At 40.0% G+C, this 19,682-nt stretch overlaps 1 protein-coding gene across 4 annotated transcripts in view; it reads left to right on the forward strand.

The window, feature by feature from the left end:
• The window catches only part of plppr5b (phospholipid phosphatase related 5b), a 156,269-nt gene extending 153,244 nt beyond the window's left edge, over positions 1 to 3,025 (forward strand). For 2 of the 4 annotated variants that reach the window (XM_070986378.1, XM_070986381.1), the window contains one exon: positions 2,246 to 3,025. In XM_070986378.1, coding sequence (XP_070842479.1) covers positions 2,246 to 2,278 — 33 coding nt within the window. In that variant the 3' untranslated portion in view covers positions 2,279 to 3,025. The remainder of the gene's footprint in view (positions 1 to 2,245) is intronic. The other 2 variants (XM_070986379.1, XM_070986382.1) reach the window with 1 other exon arrangement.
• The last annotated feature ends 16,657 nt before the right edge of the window (positions 3,026 to 19,682 follow it).

A 19,682-nucleotide genomic window follows, 5' to 3' on the forward strand; every position in this document is an offset into this window, starting at 1 on the left:
TGGCTTATAGCTCTTATAGCCAGTGGTGTAGTGGTGCCTGGAGAAGTGGGTATACTCTTAATTTATGCCTCATTTTTTTTCTAAAGCGACCCATCCAGCGAAGGATAAACGCCTTGTGTTATTAACACTGACATGTAAAACTATTTTTTCATATTTAGTTCACCCAAAAATGTGCCAGTAGTATTTGTACAGTTTCACTTAACTGCTGCTTGACTTCAGGGAGTAACGATCATCATGGAATTAACATTAGCCACAGACGGACAGAGCGGCAGCAACAGATCCGTACGATACGCAGATACACCATATACCTGCGTATACCCTGCACTACACCACTGCTTATAAATGGTATGTCACTCCTGTTCCACTGTCATACACCACTGACGACTGTCATGGTAGTGGTGGGCCCCTTAGTGTCACATGCTGATTCTAGTTGACACGAAACAGCAAAAACAGAAACAAAAGCAGATACTGATATGATATCAACAATAATAATGGTGACAGTAGTTGTATTACAGAAACTGCTAGTACTGCCATTGAAGACAATACATGTGGAGGAAACCCTGTGCTGCTTTTACACTGCGCGTGGAAACAGCATGGCTCTGTTGATCCACTGTCAGACATTAATTCCCACCAGTGAACCATGAACACCAGTGACACTGTTTTAATGTGCTGCATGGACATCGACATCCTTCTAGTCAAAGTGACATATGATGCAAGAACAAGAGTGTCATACTATTGGTATTTGCCAGTGGTAGGTGGTATCTGTCACTGGAGCATGGGAGGCATGTGTTGATAGGCAGTGACATCCCACTGTGAGTTGGCATATGCCAGTAAAACAATCCCTACAATCAACCGCTTTTCCACCTCCACATTACTCCAAAAATAGACCTGCAGTGTAAAGCAGAACAGGCCACGTGAGCCAGTAAGATGCTGTGCTCACACATCTGCTGGATGTTTGCTCACAGGCTGAAATGGAAGCGGATCATTTCAAGCAGCCTTGACTGAGACGAATGACAGACTGATAAACTGAGAGAAATGTTTAATCCAGGGACACACCCATGCAAAATTCTGCGTCTGTGGTTAAAGTCAATCAAATTGACTGTTGGTAGGAGAGAGGATATGAACTGTGGTCTCTCGCATTAAAGCCAAGCCAAGTCCACCCAAACATCCACCACTTGTCACTTTTAAGGAAACCATAAACAGAGATGAATAAAGTTTGAATAAACAACCAGTCCTGTCATGTTGTCTGGCAGAGGTAGCCACAATTTCACATCATCTCCTTACATTCTTACAAGCGGAGAGAAAAGCAAACTCCAGGCTTGCATGTTTACCCCCCTCCTCTTTTTCTCTTGCTCCACAGTCAAACAGGCACTGAGGCTAGATTAGAGAATCAAAGCTTCTACTGTGCATGAACAGCCATCTCTGCTTCTGCCTCTTCCTGCTGTATTGAATGATTTAAATGCTTTGATGTACAGCATGTTTAGGACTTCATGTGAATGACTGGAGTGCTATGATGGCCTGTTTTGGAGTTATGGATGTTTTAGTTTTAAGGAAAATTCAGGTGTACTCCCATAAACGTGGCCATTGTGACTCTATGGGTTGTTCTTTTCACTTGGGACATCCTTTGTAGAGATTTAAAGGAAACGAGGACGTATATTGAGGTGAGCTGCACAAGCCTTCTACAGCTTTCCACAGGAACACAATTTCTACATCAAGTCAAGCAGCAGAAGTTTCAAATGCCTATCTGGGAGTCTGACCCAAAGTAGCCACAGAAAGCAGCTCCCTGGAACGGCCACTATATAAGAATTTACCTCTGGCTCAACGTGCTAGCCATTTTCTCAAATCCAAAACTGAGGCAGCAAGTGCAACATTAGCACGACCTAGAGACTCACAATGGCCACATTTACAGGAAATATACCAGGTTGACTGCAATTTTCCTTTAAACCTCCCCAGATTTAAAACCTTTTTCTATCTGGTTTTCTGGTTGTTGTTGTTGTTTTTTATCATTCTTTTATTTGGAGTCTTTCCCTACAGACATATTGCTAAACTCTACGAGTCGTGTGTCTCTAGGAGATATCTTCTCAAACTATGCTATACAACTACTAAAAGAGCCAACTAAGTACAGCTTCAAATTACTTTTGAGGGATTTGTCCAAATAAAAGCCCTGACAGACCAACCTGGATTTGTTATTATTTATTATCATTTCCTTTTTCGTGATTTTCTTTTGTTTTTTCCTTCTTCCCAGCAGAATCACATCGCCTTCGCTGAGGTCACATGACGTGGAGTCAGCTGTGTGGCAGACCCATTGGACGTCCACGCTCTTCACCGTCCAATCCAATTAACTGGAGCGCAGCGCTAATTCCATTCTGTGTGTGTGTCTGGTCTGCGGTATGCTGTTCTATGTTGTCTTTATTAGGCCCTTGTTGTCATCTGCAGCTTCTTGTATTCAAGAAAAAAAAAGAAAGAAGTATCAGTAACTGAGCAGGACAGGTTGCCTCTGCTTTCTCCACCTATGCACTTATTCTAAATCTTTCTCAGACTCTGGCCTCCCAAATGAAGCTTGCTGTTAAGCAAACCATGGAGCGGACTTGTTGCACACTGTGGGACTCTGGAAGAACAAGTGAAGAACTGAATTGCGCCATCTCAATTCTGCCTCCATAAAATATTTTCACATGGTTTGGTTATATGTTGTGTTCAACTGCATTGTTCCAGTGAAACGGCTGTAAGAAAAATTGTCAAGTCACAAAGTTGACTGAGAGTGTCCAGACATGGTTAAGATGGAAAACCCTCACTTTTTGTGTTGCTAAATTTAATTTCCACCTTTCAGATTTTGTTATTGCTATTACCACCTTCATAACATCCACAGGACTGCTGTGAATATCAGAATGTGACACTGACTGCTGGGCCCATATTTATCTAATTAGGGTGAAATTTTGGTCTTAAAGGGAAGATAAAACTAAGAATAATTTACTCACAAACTGCAGAATTAGAGCTATTTATTTAATGTCTTCTAACTTGAAATTCAGCAAAATTTTGAGGGCGCTCCAGAGTTGCTTCAGAGTACCCGCTCAGATGGATGTGGTACAGAGAAAGAGGCGAGCACTGTTCAATGTATCATTGTTCACGGTGAACAAAACATTAGCTGAAGCAACAGGTATAATTCAGTATTACCCAGGCATGGCCACGTCGCATTCCAGCTATGTCCTCGCTGTGTCCTTTCCGTCCTCGATTCCGTCGTGATTTTATTGGCTTGCTCTGATTTTGCCGATTTGTCCATTTTTCCTTGATATTTGTGCTCCTACCATGGGTAAGTAGGCTATGTGGTTTGTTTTTTGTATGTTTTAACTGTTTGTTGTTCAGAAGTCTCAACAGACTGTTATATTTTGGAAATTTACTGGATTCTCTATGCCATTCCTGTATCTGACTTCCTGCCTGGCTCAATCTGCTCTGTGCAGCTTGACATGGTGTCTGTCAAAAATAGACTAGGCACGCGATCTCCAAGGAGCAGAGCATAGAGCCACTTCTGTAACACTTCTGGCTAGTGAGCCCAGTGTTTCTCAGTTCCGGTCCCTGGGCCCCACTGCCCTGCATGTTGTAGATCAGGCATATCCAAACTATTCCACAAAGGGCCATGTGGCTGCAGGTTTTTCCTCCAACCAATCAAAAGGATACAGTCTGACCAATCAGCTGTCTGAAGACTGAGATCAGCTGATGAAATGAATCAAGTCTGGTGTGCTGCTGCTTGGTTGGAAAGAAAACCTTCAGCCACTCGACCCTTTGTGGAATGAGCTTGGACATGCCTGTTTTAGATGTTTCCTGCTCCAACACGCCTGATTTAAATGAGTGGCTTGTTATCAAGCCACTGCAGAGCTTGATGATGAGCTGATCATTTGAATCAGGTGTGGTGGAGGAGGGAAACATCTAAAACATGCAGGACAGTGGGGCCCAGGGACCGGAATTGAGAAACACTGAGTTTTATTTCCATTTCAAACAATTTACTTTTACTTCTTCCCTATTTATGTGTTGGAGAATGCTTGTTGTTCAGGCTGTAACATGCTTCTCCAAGCTGCACGTGAGTGAACATAAGGGTCGTTCACATGAGATAGTCATTGGCTCCTTCTTTTATATATATTTTGTTTTTGTTTTTTCACTATCAGCCTTTCAACAGTAGTTGAGAGACAAGAGTGTAGCTTGACACAGGTTGGCAGCAGCATGGGTTTGAGATGTGCAAGGTATGTTGGCCCCTCTGCATCCTGCAGTTACCTAAAAACCCTTCTCTACAAACACCTGTTCAGACATTTACATGTAACTTTGGAAAACCATCATTCTATCCTCTGTCCCTCAGTGTCTTTGTAAATCATGATTAGAATCTGTCCATGCCAGGATAAAACTTCTGTGTTGTAGTGATGCAGTTCTGGAGAGGCTTTGACAGGTGTGAGAAAAACCCTGATGAGCTCGCATTAAAAAGTATGTTGTCGGAGGAAGAATAGCACATCCTCATACTTAAACGACTGAATATGTTGATAAGCAATGACTCCCAAAATGGCATATGTATATCACTGACAGACAGTGCTGTGCCTGAACATGTTCATTGAACGATAGTTCATGAACTCGTTCATATTTTGGGCGAACGTGAACTGAACGTACTGTATTACTGCCTGATGAACGTTACTGTGAACTCGTTCATTCTGGTGTCTGTGAACGGCACGCACTCTCAGTTTGACTTCTTTCAATAGGGTGCCAGATTTCTATAGAAAACCCGGCTAAAACACACCGTAAACAGACCTTGATATGTAGCGGAAAAAACACCCAATCTGGCAACACCAGCCACCAGTGTCACACCGCCACATGCGTCATCGAAAAGCAGCATGTAGGCGACAAAGCAGCAAGGAGGCGCCGTATGATCATTTAAACGAGTTTTATGACAAGGTTGGTGAGGATGGCAAAAATCTTACATTTCTGTGCAAACATTGAACGCCGGCTTTCAAAGAGAGAATCTGCACTTCAGTCACATGGGGTGAAAGCTGCAGCTGCTACTAGTGTGGACTGAATGGACAGCAACAAAGCGTTAAAGCAACAATGAGGAAAATGTTGTCCCCTCAATGCTAATGTAAACCCTGGCTAGGTAAGAATTCAAAATTGGATATGCAGATGAAATCTGACGCTTAGTTACAGTGTTAAAACTGATAAAATAATTGCTGTCTGTGGTTCTATATGGGCTGTGGCAATAATTTTGAAAAATAACAGCTCGCAGCAACAAATGGGAAAAAAGAACTATGAACTAGTTCATTTTTGGAACGGTGAAATTTAAAATTTTGAATTATGAACTATGAACTGAACTAGTTCATTTTAAAATTTTTGAACTGAACTTTGAACTAGTTCATGTAGAAAGTGAACTTTCCCAACACTGCTGACATAGTACCAATGACCAGCCGGTATGTACCAGATCTTTATCATCACACCGCTAACGTTGTGAAACAGTCGCAGTTTGCTTAGGTTTAGGCAACCAAACCACTTGTTCACGTTAAAGAAAACATCATGGTTTTGGTTAAAATGAGTATTTACTGTTACTGAAATGTTCGCAGTTTGCTTAGGTGAAGCACCAAAACTACTTTGGTATTGTAATGTCTGCTTAACATCTGATATGAAGGACAATCAGAAAATTTGGAACACTTACAGCAGCATTTATTAATAAACTGAAATGCCTCCGCATTAACGTCAACATTGATTAATATATATATATCAAAACTCCAGTCTCTTCCTTCCTGTTTACACACTAACTTGATGTACTTCGAAGTCTTGCAACCCATTTTCTGTTGCCTTCAAGGTACCATTATCATCAAAAGAAATTATATTGCAATTAGGTTTAGGCACCAAACTACTTGGTAAGGCAACTTCAGTACATTATGGAACTTAAAAGCAGCCAACCTTGACTTTCATGGGACATGAGCTGTGGTCTCCTGGGTCAAAGTTCTGCATTTGCTTAGCACATCCATCCACTCTACCTTCCTATCATGTCGTCTTACTTCCTCCGTTGCACCTGTCATAATTACTACGTACACAAGGGTTTGCTGCCAAACAATAAATAAAAATATGGGTCGTAAGTTGTAAGTATGTGCTATACTTTGTCAACTGAGGACCTGTTCAAGTGTAATTCTTCAAACTTTGATGAATATGGGCTCAGGTCAAGTAGCAAATTCAGAAAACTGCTGAACTTTATGTCTGTCTTTATGCATTTATGTGTTATCTAGTTGTCCTGGCATCTCTACGAGGGTTCAGGGTGTGCATACAAAAGTGTATCTGTGTGTGTGTGTGTGTGTGTGTGTGTGTGTGTGTGTGTGTGTGTGTGTGTGTGTGTGTGTGTGTGTGTGTGTACTGTATATACAGTCAGCTGCAACCAATGAAAACACTATACACTCTGTTATTCTAACAAAACCATCTGTGGTTTCATAGCCGCACCAGACAATCACCTCCTCCTTCTCTCTTTTTATCTCTCTTTCTGTTTTCCTTGTAGATAAAAATAGGTATTGGTTATGTGGTAGCAGGTATAATCTAACACTGTATGTAAGGAATAGACATGTTGAGAGGAGCACACTGTCTCTGCAGTCTATAATTAAAAGAATGCAACTGGCTTTCTTTCTTTTTTTTATGTAAAAATTTAAAAATACAAAGGTCAGTCTGACTCACAGGCCAAAACTGAGATTTTTATTGTATGCATTTAGTAGTCAGATGTAATTAGTTCTATGTAATTAGTTGTCCCATCTGATGTTTTCTGTTTTCAAATCAGGTTACAGTGATGTAAGAAAATCTACAGTTGTGGTTTTTCCTCCTCTTTTCTCAGAGAAAGTATTTATTCATGGCCTCTGTCTTCAGTATCAAAGAGACATGGAGGCACACTGGGCTGCCTTCACACTGGGGAAAGCAGTCTGTAGTTACATCTCACAGCCAATCCAGACATGAATGTCTTTGATCATCAGTGAGGCTACAAGTTTTGTTGTTGCACTTTTCTTTTTCTCTACAATTTCTATCGTGTAGTTCAGTGTACCATCAAACATAAAATAAGAATTTTTCTGGAATCTGGTTGGCTTTATAGTTTCATTTATACATCAGTTTCTATCCATTATAATGATCTAATTCCATTTCTTTTAATGAATAAATGTTTTGTGTAATTAAAAGTTAGTCATATTCCTATTATACTAGATGTCTTTCAGAAGGTCTGAACCTATTACAAATCCGGAGAGACTTTCTCAACTTTATACAAAGCACTTTGTTGGTCAAGAAACAGAAAATTACAGCATTTAATAAATCCTCCTGTTTGCTTTCTTCCCCAGATTCAAATGAGGAGATTTATTTCAGTTTGTCTCTGTGTGTACAGTACTGAAATTGGTCCAAGATGTATTTAACCTATCTTCAAAGACTGGACACGGGAAGATACTGCTTAACTGTTCAGTGATAATTTTCTTTTTTTCCCCTTTTTTAGACACTGTGTTGTCACATCACCCACTTTTTTATGTTAAACACACAATATGAATATACATAAGGGAGCTCTGGAGTTGTTGCAAGGTGTTACTTTCTCTTTTCTCTGCACTGGACACACATGATATCCATACTCTCATGTTACTCTGGGTAACATACATATTTCCCAAAATGCAGGAGGACATTACAACAATCATTACCAATAACAATAACCATATATATACTTTTCTAATAGTAGTCAGTCAGGGCAACCTCGTGGATTTGGGGTGCCAACCGTGAACCTCAAACTCAAACAGCAGACAGAGAGCAGACAGACACAGTTAGAGAGTAGGAGCATTTAGCAGCTACATAGCCAGATATTTCTCTCAGGAGTTGGTGGAGACCTAATCAGAGCGAAAAGGAGAGTGAAAATTGGACTTACATTTATCAGGTGGACTCAACCACCACTCCAAATAATATTGCGTTGTGTCTGCTGAATGTGAAAATAGGTTAACAATAAAAAGGTCAGCCAAACTCTAGTGGCTGCATTTCTTTTACATCCTTTTGATCTTTTCTTTTCTTTCATTTGTCTTTTTTGTCTCCCTAGGAGCCATAATTTGACTAATGCAGCTTTAACTGATTCATCTGTCCATTGATCAACTGATTTAAGCAGTAACTAATATTATTGTTAGTGATAAATGGACATGTATATTTGCAGTGTATGGAGGCCTGAGTGCCACCCTTCATTCAAATTAAGTCACTCTCCTTTGTAGCAATAACATGTCACGTTTTCTTTCCATCAGGATAGAGGATACAAACGCATTCAAGGTCTAATTCTGTTTCCCCTTAAAATCTCTATTTTTGTAATAATCACTGAAGCACTTATGATTGATGACTTCAGGTAGGAACATGCAAAAGCAGCACTTTAAATAAATCTGTAACTCCTCTCAGTGCTAATGAAGTGGCCACCCATGTTTCTGCTGCTTGAAAACAGACATCACACAGAATATTCAGGAGTCTTTAAAAAATGCTCAAATGTGCATTGAACTACACTATCCCAGTATATATTTAAATGAAAGAATTAATAAGTATATATTTATACACACACACACACACACACACACACACACACACACACACACACAGACACATACTTTTACATATACTTATGACTGTGCACTGTGTGAGTGTTCACAATAAATGTTTCTTTTACTCTTCAGAACTGTTATTGCTTCATGTCATTTGACTAAAATGAGGTATATTTCATGTTGTTGAATTACAGTTAAATTTTTATACTCTGTTTTGTGAAAAGTGACATTCATATTCTTCATGTTAGCATTTATGTTCCTTACCCTTCCACATCTTTCCTCAATTGAGCTTGTTCTGTGACATAAGTTATAAACGTTTCTAAACGAGTGGTTTTTATCTTTCCCCCTCACTCAGTCATGTGATTTCTTTACTTCTGGTGGACCATTTTGTATGGAGGCTGTTATTTTTCTTCAATCCGAGTTCTTTTTATACAATGCATATTTCTTTTTTTCAAGTTTCCCTTCTTTTCAACTTGAGTTCAAATTTTGACCTTTTACACTGTAGAGAATAAGAAATTTACAGCCTTTGAATAAAAACACTGAAAAGGATAAAATATATGTCTCCAAAAATTGTCTCACTCTTCTTTTTTAAAAGGAACGTAACATTTGAAATTGGATCCGCACTTCTTTCTTTTAGAATTATTTTAGAGACGATTGAAAATTAGTCATTTTCTATTCTAACCTTTTTGTGTCATATGGCATTTTTAAACTTTACAGTTTTCTAAGAAAAAGGAAAGAAAGAAAGAAAGAAAGAAAGAAAGAAAGAAAGAAAGAAAGAAAGAAAGAAAGAAAGAAAGATGTGTCCACAAATGCAGACACTCAGTGGCATAAAGAACACTGTGCCAAGGCAAAAATGCATTTTTCCTTTGTTTGATCAAAATCACCGCCTGTACGATTTGTGCTGTATGTTAATGCTGATTTAATCTTTCATTTTTCAAATGCGTTTGGTTTGGGGATGTACTTTGTTTAGCAGTGTGCAATTAAGGCCAGGGGCACTCAATGGCAGGAACGACCCCTTTAGAGGTCCATATTGTGAAGGTGGGTAATGTTACAGTTTTCCCAGTTTCTGGGGTTATGGGCAACAAGTCATCCGAATCAAACTTTGTCCATCTCCAGAGCAGGACATAGAAGTGTTTTATGATCTGACAACCATATTAACAGGACTACATCATTTATCTATGCCTTCAAAAACTGTTAAAAAACCACTGTTGGAAAATAAATCAATTTTAGGACGTGAACACTATGATGAAGGTTTGCTTAGGTTTATGTTCAAAAACACCATATTTAGGTTTGGGTTTAGATTACAGCTGTTTATTTATGGTTAGGGGAGCTTCATTGTCATGAGTTACAATAATAAGCATGGAATTAAGGTTAAGGAAAGAATTGGCCATGGTTTAAACTAAGCAATGTTTATTTGTTTTGGTAGGAGATGGTTTCAAACAGTAAATGTTAAAGTCTGATATTTTGTTGGGAAGTCCTTGGAGGACAGTCTCATTATGGAAGTCAGTGAAATTCAGTGGTAATTTGTTACTGGTGATTATATTTCATGCACTAATGAACTGTGTGAATGGTGGCAGGTTTGGAGCGAGCTGCTACAATAGATCTCTTTGTGAGTATAAGATTTGAGTTATATGAGAAAAATTAGCTAATACGACACATAGTCCAAACTTGTTGGAAATCAAAAAGCCACACTCAAAGGTCGAAAGAAAAGCCAACTGTCATAGAAAGCCTGGAGATGCAATTTTATTTAAGTATGAAAATCAAAAAAAAAGTGCACACTCAGTCTCATGAAAGACACTGATAATGATATGTGCACTCAGTTCGAAAATGACTATGAAAAATGACAGAAAGACCTGAGTAAAGAATGAAACAGGAGATCTACAGGGATAAGTTCAAAACCCTGGCTCCTTACTCACTTCCACACAGCTTGCCAATCACAGGGAGAAGTGGGTGTGAATGTTATATCATTGGTTTCAAAAAGTTACACATTGTCAGATACAATCCCCCCTTAATCCAACATTGGAAAGGTGCTTTTTTTTGTTTGTTTGTTTGCTTCTACACCATCAATCCCAGAACCTCAGAAATATGTCCACTGTCTGTGAGATGAATTTAGTGTTTCTAGAACACATTCACACATTCAGCATTCAACCACGGTTGATCCAACAATTGTGCATTTTGCATTTTGAGTAACATCACTGTTATGATGTCCATAAGGTGATGTCCCTGTTTGGAGATATTCCCAGATCTCTCCCAGAACTAGAAACAAATCTCAGATTGAACATCTATAAAAACACTTGCCTATAAAAATCACCATTTAGAAGGCACTTGAAACAGTCCAAAGATTCAGCATATCTGATAGATAGGGGAAGATGATTCCAGAAAGCTGGGGCTACAACAGCAAAGGCACAATTGCCTTTTTTTGCAGTTGGAGTTGGGAGAAGGATAAAAGGCCAAGATTAAAGAATCAGAGTAGCCGGGAAGTGGAATACAGGAGGAGGAGATCAGAAATGTAATTGGAAGCAAGGTCATGCAGGGCCTTATATGTAATCAACAGGATCTTGTAATTTATTCAGTGGAACAGTGGAAGGAAGTAAGAACGGGGGTAATGTTGGACCGTCACCTTGTTCTAGTTAATAGCCTGGCAGCTGCATTCTGAACTACTCTGAATGGTGCAGAGCAGTTTGACTTGGACACATCTAGAGGGAGTTACAATTATCAAAGCAAGAGAAAGTGAATCAATAGTTCAAGATCTGTAGAAGACAAGATACCTCTGATAATTGGTAGCACGGTGGCACAAGCGGTAACACTTTCGCCTCACAGCTAGAAGGTCCCAGGATTGATTACTGCCTGGGGCGCTGTGGGCACTGGGGGGGGTGTCCTCCACCATGCCCTCGGTGCCTGCTGCCCTTTAGGAAAACGGGGCCTTTCTGTGTGGAGTTTGCATGTTCTCCCCGCGTTCACCTGGGGTATCCTCCACAAAAAACCCCACTAAAAACATGCAAGAAGATCACCACCTGACCGAATGGTGACAAAGAGGAACTGGGTCCCCGGGCGCCGCTGTTGGCTGGCAGCCCAGCACTCCTGGTCTGCCGTGGAGGAAGGACTTACCAGGATGGGTCATATGTGGAGAAATAATTTCACCAGAAAGCATGGCATTGTGCATGTTGTGTGTTGTTCACCAAAAAAAAAAAAAAAGCATGTGCATGTTGTGTGGTGATTAATAAAGCAAAGATCTTAATCTCTCTTAATCTCTCTTAATATTTGTCTTTTTTTTTTGCTGAAGAAAACAGAAGTGTACAATTTTAGTGACATGTTGGATGAAGATCAGAGATGGTACAAAGATTTTTAGCAGTAGATTTCATATTTGAGTTAAATGAACCAATAAACTGATCAACTACAATCGAATGATCAGGACCAATAAAAAAAAAAATGTTTTGTCAAGGTCTATGTGGAAAAAAATAAGAGACATCCATTCTTTGCTGGCAGCTAAGTGATCATGGAGGAAGGACAGTTGATTCAGGTTATTGGGTTAGCAGAGAAATAGATTTGTGTATCATCAGCATAACACTGATATGCCACATCTTAAAAGCAGCTGCACAAATGACCCAGAGGAAGCATGTACAATGAAAAAAGGACTGGTCCAAGGACCGAAGGACTGAAGGAGTCCATACAGCAGGGGGACTGGGGAGGATGCATGATTGTTGATATGAGCTATAGTATTTATAAGGATCTGCAGGGAGTATGTGACAGTAAAGTAGGACAACTGAATGATGTGGATGGTAAACAGATAAAAAGTCATAGTCAATAGAAGTTGAGGCAGATTGACAGGGGGGGGTACAAGCTTGTTAATGGTGCTAAATAGGAACATTGAACTGTGCATGTTATTATTAATTAAGCCTCAAAAGTTGACAGCTCAGAAATCTGTAGTAGTAGTAGTAGTTTAAGTAATGGCCTCTTCATGTGGAGGTGATGAACTTTTTTAGATTTTTTACATCTACTTGTGTGTGAATGGATAATGTTTGTAATGAGCATGTGGCTTAGCTGGCATATGAATGTGTGTTGTAAAAGTAATTTGAGTGGTCATCAGACTAGAAAAGCGCTATATTAATTCATTCATTTACCATTTATTTTCAGCCGTCCTATATTCTCTTCTTTATTGTCTGATGTCATTGTTGATCAAAGCGGTTGTATTAACTGCAACCACCCTGGAAGTGTATGGAGCAGAAACGTTAGTGGCTGATGTACACAAATCATTAAATCATCTAACTTAATCATAAGGGTTAGAGTTAGTCGGGCAATTGGCCAGATTAGAAAAGTAGCAGGAAAATGTTGCTGCAGACTGCTCATTAAACGTACCAGGGTGGATTCTAAGTTTCTAGGTTATTACAGAAGATAGCATCAAAGGTAAATCATTTGTGGTCAGAGACAAAGAGATTCTTTTTCAGGGAATTCGGAGACACACCCAGAGTTAGAAGAGAAGAGAGAGGAGACATACTTTTATTTATCACTAAACAACAATGCACACACTACATGCACACGCCATGCTTCTTTGTGAAATTATTTCTCCGCATTGCACAAATGACCCAGAGGAAGCATGCACAATGAATAATTTGACCCATCCTGGAATGTCCTTCCCGGGGACCCAGTTCCTCTTTGTCACCATTGGTCAGGTGGTGATCTTCTTGCATGTTTTTAGTGGGGTTTTTTGTGGAGGATACCCCAGGTGAACATGGGGAGAACATGCAAACCGAGCAGCAGGCACCGAAGGCGTGGTGCAGGACACACCCCCAGCACCCACAGTGCCCCAGCCCTCAAACCCGGGACCTTCTAGCTGTGAGGCGACAGTGTTACCACTTGTCCCACTGTGCCACCATTCCAACGTGCCACCTAAAACCAAGTGAAAGGTATGTGCGAGTGTAGGGAGTGTAGTGCTCATTGTAGGTCTAATCATTGTACTACGCAGCATCCCACAGGTGTATCGAGGACTTTCAAATGTGCTGGGAATCAACAGGCAGGAAACTCCTGTTCAGAGCTACAGTCAAGATAAAAAGAATTAATGGAGTCCAACTTAGAACAGATGATTGGACAAATGGGTGTTCAGCAAGACTTAGCAGTGTTAAGTTAGAGCTTGGAAAATCCAGTCTTATTTCACTTCCAGCTCTTCTTGTTTTACTTTAGTTTAATTGCTTTATTTATTCCAAAGGTTTTGTTATTTTACTGATTTAACATTTAATTATTTTTACTTCTATCAACATTTTTAGCTAAGCATCCCATTTGTTTTTCTTGGTGTCTAGGATCTTTTGCCTATTTACTCCGCTGTATTGTATATGAAGTCTTTACCTCAATGTATTTGTGAGTTAAAATAAAGGTTGAAAGAATATCGATGGCTCTCAATATTAATAAAGTGTCTGAAGACCAAACAAGGGTTCATTCTGCCAGAGGGACAGAATCACAGATTCAACAATGACACTTAAAGATTGGCATCCACTAATCGATCAGTGAGGTTTGCTCTTTGGTGGAAGCACCTGGGACAGATGAGCCCTTCCATGAATTGAATAAATTAAATTCTGTATGATAGTGATGTCATGTATTATGGTATGTGCAAGTGTATTGCATTTGCATCGCATTTTAGTAGCCTGTCCACAGGAGCATGGCAGCATAGCTTAGTTTCAAAATTTTTATTGCAACTGCCTCATGGGGGTAAGTGGCCCTAATCCAGCCTGGTCCTCACTAGAAAATACAACAGCAATGGTTATTTGTTGAAACATTTCAAACAATCTGTGTTTCCTGACAAGTGAGCTCTATTTGCATGAAAAATGACAGAAATTGTACAACAAATGACATCATTTGATCCACCTTTTTAACCCTGTCCAATCGTTACAGCTTTTCAACACAGATCAACTTTTCTCAGTTTCAGAAGACACGAGCTGACACTTGACACCTGTGATACTGACATTATATGCCTCAAGGCTGCAGCTGTACATGTCTTACACTTCTTAAAAAAAAACTTTCACAAGTTGGAAAACACTGTCTGATTCTGAATGATACTGTGTTGTGTTAAGACAGATGACTGTGAAGCTATGTAGGATTATTGATGTTGAGTGGAATTGTGATGATTTCTCACAGATCATTTATTTATCATCATCTAATTATGGAGTTGGTCCAGTCTAATTTTTGGAACGCAATAGAAGTCAATATGAAGAATTTGAAGACAAGGGGGAGGATGTGGAATGACCTTAACAAGACACACCTTTGTGTAAATTATATCTTCCCTGTCGGCTGAAACCTCGATTTGAAATTCTTTCAAATTTGATATTAAGAGTATATCATATCTTTGAATGAAGCATTCTAATGTACAGTCTGCAAACATCATGGTACATCAATTTCATGTTTTGGGGTGGATTTCTACTAGTAAACTAAAGGAGCACCTGTATTTTCATCCATGTATCCCATTGTATCTAAAATTCTTAACAGATTACCCTGTCAACAGTGAGGATGGTAAACTGTTCATGGCTGTGCTAATGTGAAGACTGGTGAAAGCATAATTAAGATTAAGATTAAGATTTACTTTACCACAGCACACATGTTACAGGAGGGAGACTGCACATACGCCCCATCCTGGAAAGTCCTTCCTCCACAGCAGACCAGGAGCGGTGGGCTGCCAGCCGACAGCCTGGGGACCCAGTTCCTTTCGTCACCATTGGTCAGGTGGTGATCTTCTTGCATGTATTTAGTGGGGGTATATTTATGGAAGATACCCCAGGTGAGCACAGGGAGAACATGCAAACTCCACACAGAAAGGCCCTTTTTCCTAAAGGGCAGCAGGCACTGAAAGCATGGTGGAGGACACGCCACCAGCGCCCACAGTGGGATTCGAACTGGGACCTTCTAGCTGTGAGACAATGGTGTTACCACTTGTTCCACTGTGCCACCAAATGGTCACAGACATTTTCTCATGCAGACCAAAATCTCAGCTTTAACTAACCAGCACTTACATGATCTAAGATCTGAGTCAGGAGCTCCCTGCACAGAGGGCTTGAGACCCTGTGATACATGCAAACGCACGCACGCACGCACGCACGCACGCACGCACGCACTCACACACATTACTATGAGCTAAATTTATGATAGGCAGTAACTAAACATAACTATCATTGCCACCAATGATAGTTATGTTTAATACTCACAAACATTAATAACAACATGTCTGTCACAGAGAAGCAAATTGCAGTAGTAAATATAACTTCTCCCTGATGGTCAACTGAACTGTCACATGTAATGCATGGCAATAAAATGTATTCCATTCATAATTTATATAATTTAATAAATATCACTGTATTTCATACAGTAGTCTATGTGTGCTCTGCACATTTATGGGCACATTGAAAGGACAGAAGTTAAATGAGTCCAACTCAAGCCCTTTGAATTTAAAACAAGAAAAGAAAAAAAAAGCCCAGCCCAGAATGACTCAGTGTGTCCTCTACCACTGAGGAGGGACATGAGCTTCGGCTGAAAGCTGTGGGAAACTAAGTAAGAAGCCATTGTGATTTAAAAAATGTCAATCATGACACATTTTTGTACACACTGCTTTGAACATTTTGCTATAGGGACTTAAACATAATTTCTGTGAAGCATAGTAATTCACAGTTTACTGAAGGCCATGAGCAGGTACATACTGCCGGAACAGATTCGCAACTGGTACACGTGTGTGACAGGAAATGAAAGAAAAAGAGTTCGGGATCTAACAGGGTCAAGTGGTGACAAAGCCTTTTTCCTGAGGCACGCAGATCTGTCACACTGGAGGAGAGTTCTTGATAGTTGATCCTTGGAGGGCTGTAGAATGCCACTGGGCTACCTCTTCACCATCAGCACACTTATATTAAAGGTCTTCTCAGTGTTAGTGACTGGTGATGCTTATTGGACACATCTAGAGGGAGTGAGCCTGAATTCAGCAAAGCCTCTGAAGCAAAAAAAAAAAAAATGGAAGGGTGCACTCGCATCTGCATCGCCTCAGCTCAGGGGGAGGACACATTAAACACACTTAATTCCTCCCAGCAGTGGTTGATGGAGGATGAAGCTGAAATACAGCCAGGCCAGTGTAGCAGTTGCAGTGCGGCCACCACACCACCATAATCCTTAATTCCATGCATCCATATTTCAGATTTGAGATAACATCTCAGCCAGTGGTGTGTGTGAAATTCATTATCATCATGTGTGAGGAGATCAGAGGGGAGAACGCCACAGACAAATGGAAAGAATGTGAAAGTGTGAAATCTGGCCCTGCTACTTATCTGTGGGTGTGAGTGCTGGATTGCTGCAGATGAAATAGTTTCATTGCATATCCAAGAGCATATAAAATGAAATGGATCATTTACCCAGAGAAAATGCTGTCATTATGAAGTTAATGATTTGGAGAGTACTATGACATTCATAATCATAGTATAGGGAAACACTGCGTCTGTGTGCTATTAGCTAAAGCTCTGCTAGTGTATCTGCACACATGACCCACATTTTAAGTAGTACGGTGTACAGTGTAAATCAGTTTGGCCTTTGAATCATAGGTGAGTAATCTGTGGTACATGTTTTTCATAATGCACAAAGAAAAGCAGTAAATGACTCACTTATAAAAGTGGAGAAAAAGCCCTGATATCTCCAGCCATTTGCCTCTGTGCAGACACCAACAGCAAAAGCGAAAGACGGTGAAAAGAAATCTGACATATGGAGAAAAAAAAAAAAAAACATTCATCAAATGTGGTCACCACCATGGCCAAACACTGAAACCTTAAAGCCCTCGAGATACAATACCACTAATATATCACCAGGTGCAAGATCACAAAGCTCATCTGATTCCTGAAGTTTTACGCGTCATTTTCACATCCTAAGGCTAAACGTTTCTTCTAATTGGCTAAGTTAGCAGAAAAATAAGCGGTGTCTTAGTCCTAACTAGAGCTTCTGTTTCAAGAAGAATTCACAAAGTAAACATGTTAGGACTAAAATCAGCTCATACGTCTGAGAGAAGTTACAGGTGGTCGAGAGGACTCCTGAGCCACTCAGACCTGCTCACACAGCTGCTGTAGGTAATGTGCCTCACTGCATTAGCGTTGGGTGAGTGAATAACGATCCCTTCAGCTCACCAATGAATCAAAACAGTCCAATAATGCCAGAAATGGTTATTTAAACAACTCAGTACAGCTGAGACATGAGATACATGCAATTTGCTTCTCTGCTAAATTTGGAGTTTCTGTCCTGTGTACTGTATGTCAGAATTATTCGTGAGACCAAAAATGCACTCTACAGAATCTACTTTGTTCAATAATTCTTTAAGTGAATCAAATAATCACCAACTGAAACACATAAATAAATTATTTCATGCTCATCACTAGATTAAAATTGTGCAAAATTACACTCTATGCAGAATTAAACCAAATGATGCAGATTTGTTTAGAGCCAACATTCAGATGACAAAACTGTCTCTCCACAAGGTCCAGTGCCAGCTCTCTTTCTCTTATGGGGCTTTCTATCATATCATATTATATGATCTTCATCTGCTGTCATGGGTTAGGATTTATATGTTCCAATTTCCATTTTTTTAAGCTGATTTTCCCCAGAATGAAGTTTCACTTCAGCCCTCTGTCCTTCCTTCAGTCCAAGTTGTTTTTTTGTCTACAGTCTATTTCCCACTGGTTTATAGGTTTGAATGGATGCAATGCCCCAAACCCAATATCCTGTTTCCACAGGACATGCTTCATATGGAGAAGGTGAAGATGACTTTTCATGGACTCTTTACAAAATACAGCTAGAAGTGACACCACTTGTCTAATATTCACTATCCTTACTCAAGTATGAAATGAATTCAGACTGTACAATGGGAGACAGTATAGAGAGCCCACACAGGCAGATTAATATGACTGTTCAGTGAACTGTTGGCAGAAGGTGATCATTGTGCCTCTTCCTCTCCTCTTCCTCTGTTGCATCCTGAGCAGTGAGTTGTCAGTGTGTTGACCATATTTCTCAGTGACATAAGCTTGTGTATGAGGCACAGCTCCTGAGAGAGTTCTCCATCACAGCCACGTCTAAAAACATCAGCATAGAGTCTACCTTGACCCAAACCCTGATAGATGTATATATGAATAGATCCTTGGCTGAAATAAGCATGTGACTGAAAACATACTGTAGGTGATGTAATGTAAGTGCATTATGTAACTTAAAATGGGTTTCACATTGGACACCAACAGCAGTCTCCCTGCTGAAAGTCCTTTGGAGTTTTAATTTCATTTACATCTTTTATTGGAAGACAAAAGACAAAACACTGACATAACAACAGGAGGAAGACAACAACAGTGAATACAGGCCAGTAAGAAGAATTTCAGGGGGAACAACAGAACAGGGTTACGTTAGCTCTGGGTGTGTGTGTGTGTGTGTGTGTGTGTGTGTGTGTGTGTGTGTGTGTGTGTGTGTGTGTGTGTGTGTGTGTGTGGATGGATATCACTGATATTGTGGGGATAAACACACATTTCCCATTTTCTTCTTTCTTTTCTTTCCCCCTCATTTATGTATGTGTGTGTTACGGCCGCCACCGTTCTTGTGAGTGATGTGAGTGTTTGCAGGTGAGTGGGTGTGGAAACAGCATGTGTCTGGCATCTCTCATGACCAGTCCTCGGCACACGAGAGATTTGTTTGTTCTGTGATTTGTCCGAGCTCGTGCTCTTGTGGGTTTGCTGTAACCAGACATGAACTGGGCTAGGTTTAGGACAGGGACCGATTTTCCACTCACTTCCAGTTATATCGTTTGTTAGCCTCAATAGACTTGGGGGTGCTATTTCCTTTGTATTTTGGTTCTCATTTTCCACCTTTATGGTAGGCCTCATTTTATTTCGTTTTGTTTTGGTGTGTGATCCTGGTAAGCTCTCCTTCTTGAGGGTTCTCTTTTGGTTATGTTTATTTCATTTGTTTGAAAAGCACCCAACTGCTCTTTTCGTTGTCTGGGAAGTTATCCTTTGCACCCAAACAATTTAAAATCACTTGGGTTAAATAAATAACTATTTTAACCATTTACATAGTTTGTTGTTGTTGTTGTTGTTGTTGTTGTTGTTGTTGTTGTTGTTTTGTTACTCCCTTACCCCCATCGAGCTGAGTCGT

The sequence above is a fragment of the Chaetodon trifascialis genome, chromosome 18 (assembly GCF_039877785.1).
Source record: "Chaetodon trifascialis isolate fChaTrf1 chromosome 18, fChaTrf1.hap1, whole genome shotgun sequence".
Taxonomy (NCBI): Eukaryota; Metazoa; Chordata; class Actinopteri; order Chaetodontiformes; family Chaetodontidae; genus Chaetodon; species Chaetodon trifascialis.